This window comes from Sceloporus occidentalis, unplaced genomic scaffold (genome assembly GCF_023333645.1).
Source record: "Sceloporus occidentalis isolate IW3139 unplaced genomic scaffold, rSceOcc1.0.p SCAF_5, whole genome shotgun sequence".
Classification (NCBI taxonomy): domain Eukaryota; kingdom Metazoa; phylum Chordata; class Lepidosauria; order Squamata; family Phrynosomatidae; genus Sceloporus; species Sceloporus occidentalis.
In genome coordinates, this window is record NW_028316985.1 from 104546435 (window position 1) to 104559856 (window position 13422).

At 39.3% G+C, this 13422-nt stretch overlaps 1 protein-coding gene across 2 annotated transcripts in view; it reads right to left on the bottom strand.

Moving 5' to 3' along the window:
* LOC149312619 (semaphorin-3E) overlaps positions 1-13422 on the bottom strand; it is a 208306-nt gene that overhangs the window by 10919 nt on the left and 183965 nt on the right. For both annotated transcript variants that reach the window (XM_089525013.1, XM_089525012.1), the window contains exons 12-14: positions 10306-10397; positions 7530-7571; positions 1879-2045 (exon numbers count right to left, since the gene is read on the bottom strand). In XM_089525013.1, the coding sequence (XP_089381139.1) occupies positions 1879-2045; positions 7530-7571; positions 10306-10397 (301 nt within the window). The remainder of the gene's footprint in view (positions 1-1878; positions 2046-7529; positions 7572-10305; positions 10398-13422) is intronic.

A 13422-nucleotide genomic window follows, 5' to 3' on the forward strand; every position in this document is an offset into this window, starting at 1 on the left:
GTCATGAAAGTGTTGGCCATGTCATCAACCTGCACACTGGATTCATTTTACATAAAAAGTATGATTAAATGAGCATCTAATCTGAAATAAAAAAAAACCATACTATCCAATTAATGCACATACAATGGGGAACAATTTGACATTTGCTAAAATCCATTATTAAATCACTTCCATGTGCAAGAGCCAAATTCTGTTTGCTTTAAATATAGGAATAACCTGAAGTTATTCTGTAAGAAGCATTTTCATGAATCATGCTTACAGAATGTGACAACAAATGCAGAAATGTTTAGGAAATCCTTTTTCAGCCCCCCCCCCCCCCCCCAGATGTATACTTCATATGGAAAGCAAGATTTGACTTGGAGGAAGGAGGTGTGATAGGCAGATGACACCATGTTACTAGCAGAAGATAGCAAAGACTTGATGAAAGGTAATGAAGAAAGTGCAAAGAGCAGGGTTACAGCTGAATGTTAAGAAAATAAAATTAATGATCACAGAGGACCTACATAGTTTTTAAAGTGTGCGATAATGACTGAAACTGTTAAAATTTCTATACCTAAAAATAGAGACTATAGACAAAAGAAATCTGAAGAAAACTAACACTTGGATGGGCAGCTATGAAAAAAAAGACTAGGTAAGATACCTAAATGTAAGGATATATCATTGAATCATCCATGCCATATTATTTCCAGTTTCTATGTATGGAGCATGAAGAGAGCTGCTGAGGGAAAAATTAACTCACTTGAGATGTGGTTCTGGAGAAGAGTTCTATATATACTGTGGACTGACAGGAAGAACAATAATTGGATCTGAGAAGCAAAATCAGCCTGAATCCTCACTAGAAGTCAAAATGACTAAGTTGGATATGGCACGACTCATTGAAAAGGATGATAATGCTTCTCTTGTAAAAGAATAAGACTACATTACAGGTGGATTAATTCAATCTAGAAAACCACACCTGCCCCAGGTTTGTGAGATTTGAACAGGGCTGTTGGTAACAGGGCCTCCTGGAGGACTTTCATTCACAGGGTTGTCATAAGTTAGAGCTGACTTGACAACACAAAGCAAACAGTGATGACAAACATGTAAGCGAAGTGATTACATTGGTAAGTTGTTTTCAAAACAGCATCTTTTCTAATCTTCCTTCATCTCTAGGACTTACTCAGGTTAAAAAAAATGAATTTTACTCACGTCTTTCCACATATCACAACAGAAGGAGAGGATCTATAAAACATTATAAGGATACTATGCTATATAGCTGCTTTCCTCTATGATGCTTTTTGGATGTACTTGGCCTTCAGTTTCTAGATTTGAAGGTGGGCTCAAGAGAACTTGTTCTCTTTTTCTATCCTGGTGTTTTCCACTCTGCAACGAATATTTGTTTTTGATTTTCATTCTTCTACAGTCAGAACTACTACATGGTTCAATGCCTAAAGAAATTTCAAGAGAGCCAGTGCACATTGGCAACACTGTGTTTTTTCTTTATGTGAGCAAACACACTTTAAACATTTATTATTCACTGTGCTTATCCTGAAAGATGTTTAAAAGAAAACAAGAGGGGGAAAAATCAATGCAGCACATCTGACTGTACAACCAAGAAGATCAAAATCAAATATTCAGTAAAGCACTGTATCTTTACATGTTTAATTCAATTTTCTTATGTAACTGATTTAGAATAATAAAATTGGAGGGGATCTTGTAGGCATCCCCTGTTCAGTGGAGGACCCAGAACATCTGTAATATGTGGCTGTCAAGCCTCTGATTGCAGGCCTTCAGAGAGGTTGATACTTTTTTATTCTGTAAAAAGTTAAATCAGTTCAGTCCCATGCAGAAAAAGTAGTGGGCCATATAGTTTTCCATGCAAGTTAGGAGGATTCTCACCTCTTCGCTTGTGTTCCTGTTGGGTAATATCTGGAACAGGAGATCCCATCCCAAGCACAGTAAGGATCTCTTGCTAGGCAGCAGTCAGCGCAGGCTGTCCCATACATGTCACACTGATGGAACTTTAATTGGGCAACAGCAGATTCTGCACCAACATAAATTTGTTGCTGTAGGGGAAAAACACACCAATATTTCAAACCAGTTGTAGGGCTCTGTTAAGCAAGTCTCCTTGTGTATCTTGCCACACCTCATATATAACCCACTACTTCCATCAAAGTGGTAAGAGTAGGCAAGAAATTTGCATGAGAACTTGTTCCGTTCATATCTTAATGTGGAAATACTGATTTCACCCCTTCTTGGAAACACATCTCAGGGGTGAAAAGCATTCATTTCTAGCATATTGAGAGAGAGATGTATACAATTTTGTTTCTCATACATTTGGAATGTGCGGATAAAAATGTGTCTGTTTAAAGTGCTTTAAAATATATATAAAATGCATACATTTAAGAAATGCATACTGATAATATGTTCATTTTGAAAAATGTCAATGAAAATGCCAATGAAAATATATACAAATTTCTTGAGGCAGTTTGCTGTCTGATGCACATCTAAGAAAGAATGAACTTTGTGGTAGAAAAAAGAGGATATTGATTATATCAAACTTGACAGACTCACCCATCTAACAGTAGGAAACATGAATCTATCTATCTATCTATCTATCTATCTATCTATCCATCCATCCATGTTCTTACTGTGTGATTTCAAGTTATTTCTGACCTATGGTGGCCCTATGACGAACCTATCATGGGGTTTTGTTGGCAAGATTTGTTCCGAGGAGGCTTGTCATTCCCATCCTCTGAGGTTGAGAGAATGTGACTTGTCTAAGGTCACTTAGGGGTGGTAGAACATGACTGAGAAACTTTGCTCATTTAAGGAATCAGTTTGTCTTAGAGTCGTATTACTTTCCTCAACCAGAAAGCTAACTTTAAAGGTGTGGGTTTGCAAGAGGGAGGTGGAGACCAAGAAGAGTTTCAAATAGTTTTCCAATAGTTTCCAATAGATACAGGGCTATTTTTGAGGAGTGTTCTGGATATGCAGGGCTAACACTCCAATAAGGCAAAATAAGGGGCCCACTTCAGGCAGCAGTGTGTGGAGCAGGTTTGAGGCAGACTAAGGTACACAGAGAGAACTGAGTTCTGGAAATTTTAAATTAAAAGTAAGTTTAAAAAAATCAGGATGTGTTTTATTGACTACAGCAAAGCATTCAACTGTATCGATCATGAAAAGCTTTGGAACACACTTCAAGATATGGGAGTGCCACCATATTTGATAGTCCTGATGAGAAATCTGGACCAAGGACAAGAGGCCACTGTCAGAAATGAATTTGGAGAAACACTGTGGTTCTCAATGGCAAAGGGGTCAGACAAGGCTGCATTCTATCACCCTACTTGTTCAACTTATATGCCAAAATCATCATAAGACAAGCAGATCTAGAATCAGAAGAAGGAGGAGTGAAGATAGGAGGAAGGAATATCAACAACCTAAGGTACGCGGATGACACCATAATAATAGCAGAAGACATCACAGACTTGGAAAGGTTACTAAGGAAGGTTAAAGAGGAAAGTGCAAAGAAAGGATTAATGCTGAACATAAAGAAAACAAAAATTATGACCACAGAAGAGATACATCAATGCAAGCTGGACAACAAGAAAATCGAAATAGTTAAAAAAATTCCTGTACCTAGGACCAAATACAGATTAGAGTGGTGACTGCAGTCAAGAATAAGAAGATTAGGAATGGGGTTGGCAGCTATGAAAGAATTAGAGGGATTCCTGAAGGGTAAAGATAGGCAACAGAGCACAAAAGATAGAATTGTCCGAGCCATAGTATTCCTCATCACCATGTATGGATGTATGGATGTGAGAGCTGGATAACAAAGGAAGTAGACAGAAGGAAAATCAACTCATGTGAAATATGGTGCTGGAGAAGAGCACTTAGGATACTGTCTTGGAAAAGATCGAGCCATAGAACTCCTTAGAAGCCAAGATGACTAAACTGAGACTGACGTACTTTGACCATATAATGAGAAGGCATTGATGACTGGAAAAGACAATGATACTAGGGAAAGTAGGGGGAGAATAAGGAGAGGAAGACTGCATGCCAGATGGATGGACTCAAACAGGGCGAACATGGGCATGAGCTTGCAGGAACTGAGTAGAGAAGTGGAAGACAGGAGTTCTTGGAAGTGTCTTGTCCACAGGTTTGTCATGACTCAAGGTTGACTTGAGATAACAACAATAAGACAGACTTTGGGATGCTATCTGTCTCCCTTACTATTTTGTGTGGAGGAACAGCAGACTTTGGAATCTAGGTCTCTAATTATACATATCCTTCCTGATATTTGCAAATAAACAAAAATATTACAAATGCCAATAAGGCTCTTGTGACCTACATCTCCAAAGGAAAGAAAAGCATAGCTTGGAATTGTTATTATAAACTATAACATTACATGTGGATGGTTAACTTTCTTGAGTACCTTGTGATTTTGTTACCATAGCAATTATCACAACACAATGGCTACTATCAACACTATATAAATAACAAAAATCAATAGTAATGACCAATTCTTCCAAACTAATATTTTTACATTAATGAATAAACACTAGTTGTTTTGAAAACTACAAACAAACAAGTCCACTAATCTTTGCCTTATCTTTGTAAAATGTTTAAACAATAGAGCAAAAGGGGATGAGTAATGGCATTACATTACATTTAATGTGTTGCTTCCAGGCTACAAATAACCCTAGGGTTAATGTACTGGCAAAACCACCTCTGAGTATTCCTTGCCTACAAAAACTCTCTGAAATGCATAGGGTTACCATAAGTTGACAGGCAACTTGGAGGCGCACACATACTGTTGGGCTCCTGAAAATTTTCAGAGCCCAGAGAAGTGAGATGAGGTGGGAATAGCAATGTATTAGGCAGATAGTCTATTGAATCTCCTCATTTTGCTTGAAAGTGCTTGAGCCCTCATGTTTCTTCAGTGAATCATGCTAAACCCATCAACAACTGCATTTTCATCAAGTCTCCATTTTACTCATGGACTGGGATGATTGCTTGTTTATTTTGCAATTGCTAGTAATATGGCTCTGAACATTTGAAACAGCTTGAAACCATCCGTGTGATAGTGATGGGTGAGAAGGTTGAGAATAATGTATTTGAATGTTCCATTGGGAAGGAGAGCATGAGTGTGTGTTGATATTTAAAATTCCAGACATCACCTCATGAAAATTTATTTTATATGGCATATTTAGTCACACTACATATTTTGTAGCAAAGTAATTTTATGGCATGCTCACACGTTGTATAATGAAAGGAAAAAAACAGCAGGCATATAAGCACCAGGAAAAAAAATTGGAGGTGGTAAGGAAAAAAAGTATTGGCAAAAAAAGAGATGCTACCTGACAAGGCAAATGCTCCCAAAGAAAATATTTAGCAATAGCACTTAGCAATAACACTTATATTTCTATATCACTTTATAGTGCTATGCACTCTCTAGTTTACGGTGTGTTAGCCAATTGCTCCCAAGAAGCTGGGTACTCATTTTATCAACCTACGAAAAGATGGAAGGCAGAGTCAACCTGGAGGTCTGCAGGATTGAACTTATAACGTTTTGGCTGCAGTACCAGCATTTAACCACTGTGCCACAAGGGTGCAAAGTATTTAGAGACTAATTTTATTTATTGGACCGTTCCACACTATAGCACTGTGGTTCCATTTTAACTGCTATGGCAACATCCTATGGAATCTTGGGATTTCAAGTTTAGGGAGGGGCCTTTAGGACTCTCAAGCAGGGAGCCCTTCTAATTTTCACCAAACTATAAGTAGCAGGATTCCATAGGATGCACCTTTGGCAGTTCAAATGGATTCACGGTGCTATTCGGGTATCTGCTTGCGCAACTGCGCACCGTCCCAGAGATGCCGCCTACGGACATTAACATCTCGGCGTCTGCGCAACTCTGCAGTTGTGTAACATCTTGGAGGTAGATGGGTTGGGTTCCTGCTAGCTGTACAGTTGTAGTGATTGATTGTTTGTATCCTTCTCTGCTACTGTGTTGTGTGCTGGGGGGGGGGAGAGTTGGATATTGGATGTATGTGTATGCATGTATCAGCTAGTACTATGGGTTTTTTATTTTTATTAACTGTGTTTTATCTGTATTATTGTAATATTGTATTTTGCATTACTGTTATGGTTGTATTGAACTTTGTTACTTGCTTTGTTGTTGTATATGCCTATGTATGCTGTAAACCGCTTTGATCGTAGGAAAAGCGGTATACAAATAAATCATATTATTATTATTATTATTATTATTATTATTATTATAACTGTGTGGTGTGAAAGGCTTCCCAAGAACTGAAGAATATTCCAGCCGAGAAGCAAGCAACTAGAGAACAAGCTGAAGCCAGAGTAAGCTGAAGATACTGCAGTGGGTAGGATGCCTAGAAGTTCAGCAGTATCACTTTATCAGATGTTCATTCATTTCCCATGAACAGTTTTCAAAGCTGTGATGGCAAACTCCCCTGACTGGCTCTGTCATTCATTCCAACTTGCAAAGCTTTCTTTGCGTATTTTCAGACAAAGTATCGTCTTTTTCCTGACAAATGAGCTCATCTAACTGAATGCTCCTCTATAGGAAGAAAACATAGACATATATTTGCATATGCAGAAAAAGATAGGTCAGACGTCTACTTGATACTTGTTTGCTATACTGAAAAATGTTTTTAGGAATATCTTCCCATGTGCACCAGCACTTGCAATCTGAGGGTTCTTCCACACAAGCCCTGTTCTTGCAGTGGCCTCCCAATTGATAATAAAATGGCGACATACCACTTGTAGAGCAACCATCAGAATACCTCTTCTCATCTGCAAGACCAGGGCTGCTGCCCACATCACACTCTCTTCCTGACCGCTCCCTTAACCCAGTCTCCCTGTCTGATACCCAAACCAGCATGCCTTGGGGGGGGGGGGGTTGATATTTTTTCCCTTCCCTACACAATTCCAGAGCTCAGCTATGGTTTTACTTTTAAAAGTAAAGTAAAGAAAGAAAATAAACAGGAAAAAAAACAAAGAAAAGTTATCAGGGGATTTGGGAATAGCCGGGTGGGAGTGGATGGGACAGGGACACCACATGTTTTGTGATATTGCAACTGCCTCAGGAGTGACATTTTGCACCTGGGGACTTGTGCAATTGCTAGGTCATTTACGGGTTTCCATCACAAATGGGTGAGGACAGGGCAGCTATGTGTCAGAGATCACATTGTGTGATCAGTATCATCAAAAATGCTTCTTTCCCAGAGAAATCATGGTTTAAAAGCCTTATGCAGAAATGTCCTGAAAGGGTTTATGCCTTCAATGAGGACTAGGCCTCAAAGCTTTCTTGTTTTGTACCTGTTTGACCGCTACCATCATCCCTTGCCATTGACCAGGCTGTCAGGGGCTGATGGGAGTTGGAGCCCAACACCCAGACGTCATATGTTCCCCAGAACTGCACCAGACACAAATCAATATCAGTTCCAATGTACGCATATAGTCATACATGATCATACTCCATCATGGAATCATGTTATGTTTCACAAAGAACAACACTCACCCTTTTGGAAGAAATTTCCATAGATATAACAGGAACTGGCACCTAGATGGAAAGAAATGTTTCTTTGATCTAGGAACTATATCATATCTGTGAAACAGATGCATATTTGAGTGCAGGTGGGTGGAGAGTGGGGAGACAAAAGAGTTACTTGTATTTGCTCTGCACATATTGCTCAATATGCACGCACATGAAATATCAATCTCTTGTTTCTTAAAGCTCCTAGTCAGCCATTTACTGGGCAGTAAAAAAACTACATCTGGTAAAGGATTGTCTAATGCTCCCTTCCCTCCCTCCCTCCCTCCCTCCCTCCCTCCCTCCCTCCCAATACATTTAAAGAATGTGTGATGGAGCTGCTCCATTTGGAATCTATACATGAGCCTGCTGCATGCATGCAATAGCCTTCTTAAACACACTTATTTTTTAGAACAAAGAATACCAGGAATTGGATGGACATGCATAGGAGCTTCTATGTGCTATGTCTACTTTGTACTTCAGTTTAGGTGTGTCTTCAAAGAGAGAAGAGTGGTGGATAGCTTTTTTCCCCCTCTGCCATGGAAAACCTGCATCTGGTATGCAAGTATAATAAATAATCTGCTTTCAAAAAAAAAAAAAGGAAGCAGCAGTAATTTGAAACAAATTTAATTCAGCTGAAAGTCACTTTTTTCCTACTTCCTTTAAAGAAAATTTTCTTACTTTAAAATTGCTTTAAAGACAGAAAGGCCTTGGCATGAAATAATTTACTCATTTCATTCCAAAACGAAATGATGAGTAATTTTAGCAGTTTTATTCCTACTCCAAGAAAGTCTCTGAAAACTGTACAGTTTTAGAAGATTATTCCCATTTTGTGACTCACAAATTTCACATGATTTATGCAGAAAAGAAACATTTACTTGGAGGAGTTTTCTCTTGTGCAACAAAACTATATGCGAATTTTGTACAGTATCAGTCCTGACCTGCAAAGGTTCTCATCAGTGCTGGTTTATTGTCATCCTCCCAACACTCTAGTGATACATTTTGGATCATCAAATTTTATTTTGTTTTGTTTCTAATATTTTGTGAGCCTGAGCCTGAGCATCTGGAAAATGCTCCAGGAAAAGCCCAGTTTGATGGACTCCATAACCAGAAGCCAGAAAGGGTGCCAGGCCATAGATTGTGAGGATGTGGAGACAAAGATTTCTTATGGCTGTACCTACCCTTTGTCTTTGAAGATTTGCATGGAAATACCAAATATCAGACTGCGATGTACACCTTGGCACTCTTTTGGTGAAGGGGCTGCATATGGAACCTCCCCCACAAGCTGGGGGGGCTTGGGGGGTTGCCCTCAGTTTACCTTCCAGTATACAGCCACCGGAGGAGAAACCAATGATATTGGATTGCCCTCGGGAACAGGTGTTTCACCCAAGAGAAGGCTGGGGAAGTGGTCACAGGATGACACCTGGACCTCGGTTGGACCCATGTCAGGTTGCCCCCCACCTCACTTTTGTTGCTTATCTCCAGGTTTAGTTTAAATAGGTTTTAGGTCAAATAATGCGGCTCTAGTTTAATCTAGTGTCTTCTGTCTGGTCTCATTATTTTGTGTTTGGTCATCAATTTCCTTTCTAAGAGAGAGCTATTGGTTTCTGTGTCAGTGGGGTAGTGAATCATCTTGGCTTTCAACTGATTTTTAAATGAATTGACGCAAGGCAGAGAACTCTTCCTGCAGCATCTTTGATAGCTTGTTTAAAGTTTAGACTATACCTTAATCTGGATTTACCATCTCAGTGATAAGGAAGCAACCACCTTCAGCTGTTTAAAGAGCATTCACTATCATTACAGGAATATGTGGTCAGCTTGTCCATAATGCTGTAAATCCTTAAAGCCTGATATTCAGGAGCCATATGGTACCTGAAAGCTGGACATTGTCTTTCCTGCTGTCACAATTGCACCGTGGCATTTTTAAATGTAAAATTAAAAGGCAGTCTAGGAGAAAGCAAGAGCAGAGGTGCAGGAGGGATGCTCACATTTGCTTTCTATCAGTACTCTACTAGATTATTCAAGAGTCATATCTACATTCCATGCTTTAGGTTTGCCTCAGCAACTGGGTTAGCATTATTTGGATGTCGGAAATAACAAATACTACCATAGCTGTTGAGCTATGGGACTTGAGTACTATGGGAAATGAGTCTGTAAATCAACTTGGACATAAGATAGTTAACTGGTAGACAGCATTCATTCTCCACATGCAGTGCTGACAGGGATCTCTGAAGAAATAAAAGCCACTAGGAAGACGAATAAAGCATGTGGATGAGTAGGGACTAGAAAGGTTGCCCTTTGATTGTTAGCAACTAATGGGAAATGAGAACACAGTGGAATCAATGATTTTTAAAGGACCATTGGCATTTTTTGAAGAATTAAACTCTTAACAATCTTAATCAGGAATTGTATTTGAATCAGAGGGCTCATATTCAACATCAAATTATCAAATTTCAAGTACAAAAGAAATGGAAAAATAATCTGTTTATCATGGGCCTACTTGGAAGTTATTTGAGTTAATTAATTCATGTATCAGCCAAATTAAGAATATATTGAAAACGGGGTTTCCTTTACTGCTTTTTGCCAGTCCCCTCCATCCCATATTCAAGGTCTTGCAAAATATAGTCATGGCTGTAAATTCTCTGTACATTTAAGTGTGCAGAAAATCTATTTTCCTCAGTTTTATGCTACCTCAAATGTATGCAGGATGGCACTCTTTGTTCTTAGATGAATGTTACAAGGCAGAGAGAAAAAAATACCTTACTTTGAACACTTGCAGCTCTTCAAGAATCACTTCTTCCATCGATTCTGTCTCTTGGTTGTAAATTGTAATGACTTTCAGTACAATCCCATTATCTGTGAATTTAAAACAACAGCAATAATAAAAGAGAACTTAGTACTGGTAACCATTTTTTATTTGTCAGTCAGGCATGAGCATTTTTTTTAAAAACTGCTATCTCTAAACAAAATGTGTAAGACAAATAAATCTATCTTCCCTTCAGTCTAAAATATGAAAACATAAATGACTTAAGATGGCTGAAGATAAAGATACTCGGTTAGCTTCAGTTGTTCAAGGTGCATTTTTATCCAGCTCTTCTGGATTACCTAGCACAGGAGCACACTGTAATATACAAGTTCTTCCCCTCCCATTTTACCCTCATCACAACCCTGAATAGTATCTTAGCTGTATATACTATAAGGGCACGTAGCAAGATTCTTGGATGAGTCTGAACTTGTGACTTCCAATTTTTAGTTTAAAGCACTGGCTCTCATGCAAATAATTGGATGCATGTATACAAGAGTTCAGTGAAGAGAATGTAGACTGGCCTAGGGCCTGTTTGCATCCTGGACATTGGATTAAATATGGCACTGGAAGTTCTTACATTCCTGGATTAGAGGCATTCTAACATGCAGGAAGGAAGACTTTTCCTCCCCTTCATGCAGAATGAGATTATGAGAGCTTTTGTGTATTTTTTTATTTTTAGGCTGGATCATTGGCTGGGAATTCATACTTACAGTAGTTAAAGAGCCCTGGTGGCGCAATGGTTAAATGCCTGTACTGCAGCCATTCACTCAAAACCACAAGGTTGCGAGTTCAAGACCAGCAAAAGGGCCCAAGCTCGACTCAGGCTTGCATCCTTCTGAGGTCGCTAAAATGAGTACCCAGACTGTTGGGGGCAAATTAGCTTACTTGCTAATTAGCTTACTTGCTGTTCACCGCTATGATCTTTGGAATAGCGGTATATAAATAAAACAAATTATTATTAATTATTATTATTAATAATGGAACATAACACCAAAGCATACTTTTTCAGCTTGGCAGCACCCCAACCAAAGAGTTTCCAAGACATAGCAGATTGGGGCGTGGGGTAATGATATCTGCAGTACTCTCCTGGTCATGGGGCACATTGAGACAAGCAATTGTGGAGGACCCTGAGAGATCTCTTCAACTGCTTGTTCTTGGTGAACCTGGCTACTAGGAGAGTGTTGCAGCCAACATTTCATCACACCCCAAGCTGCAGCACCTGGGAAACCCTTTGGATGGGTTGCTGCCACACTGAAAAAGTAGGAATTTGGAGGGTGGCATAGTGAGATGTAACTATGACATGGAGCTCTGTTATCATAGTTACAACTGATGATTCAGGTGCTCATCCACGATATTTTGCAAAAATGTTTTTGCACAACGCTCACTGTATTTTGTGTAAAAGTTTGGATTTTGCAAAAAAAAAAAAAAAAATGCAATGCTTCATCATGGAGACAAAGTTTCTGCAAAAAAATCCCAAATGTGAAAAATATGTCCACACTGTTATAATATTTCAACACATCCTGAGAAACCCTTTCTCATCAAGGATAACCAAATTTACAAATACTTATTATATCCTCCATTGGTTATACCCCTTAAATCTGCTAAAGCTGGGAAGGCAGCAGCCATGACTTCTCTCTCCCACACTACTATGTGTGATACACGTGGGTATTTCATTACAGCGAGTATAGCTATGGAGCAGTTGATTTGCAGTTCAGGTTTTATTCCTTCAAAAAAAAAATTGCTGTTGACAATGCTGTTTTCTGTGCAAAACAACCATGTGTGAGTTTTTGGGGGGTGGGAGGTACAATAAATCCTGCAGTGCAAAGGTTCTTGTCAGTCCAGCATCCCTCTTGTCAGGGTTTCTTGACACTTGAAAAAAAAAGTCCTTTGATCTTTGAATTTTTAAAATATTTCTTCCATCCCTCTTTTTGAACTGGGGATTTTTCTGGTTTACAGATTATACAGATAATATCTGAATGCAACAGACATTACACCCAGCTCTAAGATGGTTGAGAAACAGTGAACCTCAAAGTTCATGAACTGTGGGCATGAACAGACAGGCCAAAAATAAAGCTGCTTCGGGTCACTTTGGAGGTATGCCATTTAAATGACATGCACATTTTAAGAGGTCAGAAGCTGTGCCAAAGCTGTACTCCAGTCCTTAGGTCGGGAGCATGGCTTTGGCACAGCTTCCAGCCTCTTAGGACACATGCATCATTTAAACAGTATACCTCCAAAGTGACCCGAAGCAGCTTTAGTTTGGTCTGTCTGTTCGGGCCCTATGTCACTGAGCTTATTTTAGCAGAAGTATCTTCGCAAGAGATGAGTTCTAGAATAAATATAAAGAAATGCCCCAACCTGGGAGTGTCACATAGGGCAAAGTTGAGGGGGGGGGGGAAGTAAAATTGAGAAAAGGAATCCAAAGGGAGCCAGCTACTGCATTGCCATGAGAATGCAGTTATGGTACTGCCCATCCCAAGGAAAGACATCTGGACTAGTGGGCTATGAGAATGACAGGGAAAAAGACTGCAAGTAAGCACTGGCTGGTAGGAAGCAGAAAGTTGGCACCAGTTTGAAGGCATCTTGTAAGGCCTAAATACAGGCAGTCCAAGGGAGAACATGCAAAAGTTCTTCAAGTGCTCAAACTAATTTGCACTGCAAAATGAATGTAGTTTGGCACTGTTTTAACTGCTATGACTCAATGATACAGTGAGCTCTTGGTGTCCACTGGGGTTTGGTGCCAGGACCCCACCCGGATACCAAAATGCATGGATGTTCAAATCCTGTTAAACACAGTGCCATAGTAAAATGGTGTCCCTTATATAAAATGACAAATTTAAGGTTTGCTGTTTGGAATTTATTTTTAATTCCAAGCAGTGGATGGTTGAAGCCATGGATAAAGAATCTGTGGATATGGAGGGCCAACTGTATGAAATCCTTAGATATTTAGCCTTCTCTGTCAAACAGCTCTGGTGCTACAACAAATTAAAAATTCCAGGATTCCGTGGGGTGGAGCCATGACAGTTAAAATGGTGTCGAACTGTCTTATTTCTTCAGTCTAGATTAGACCTAAAT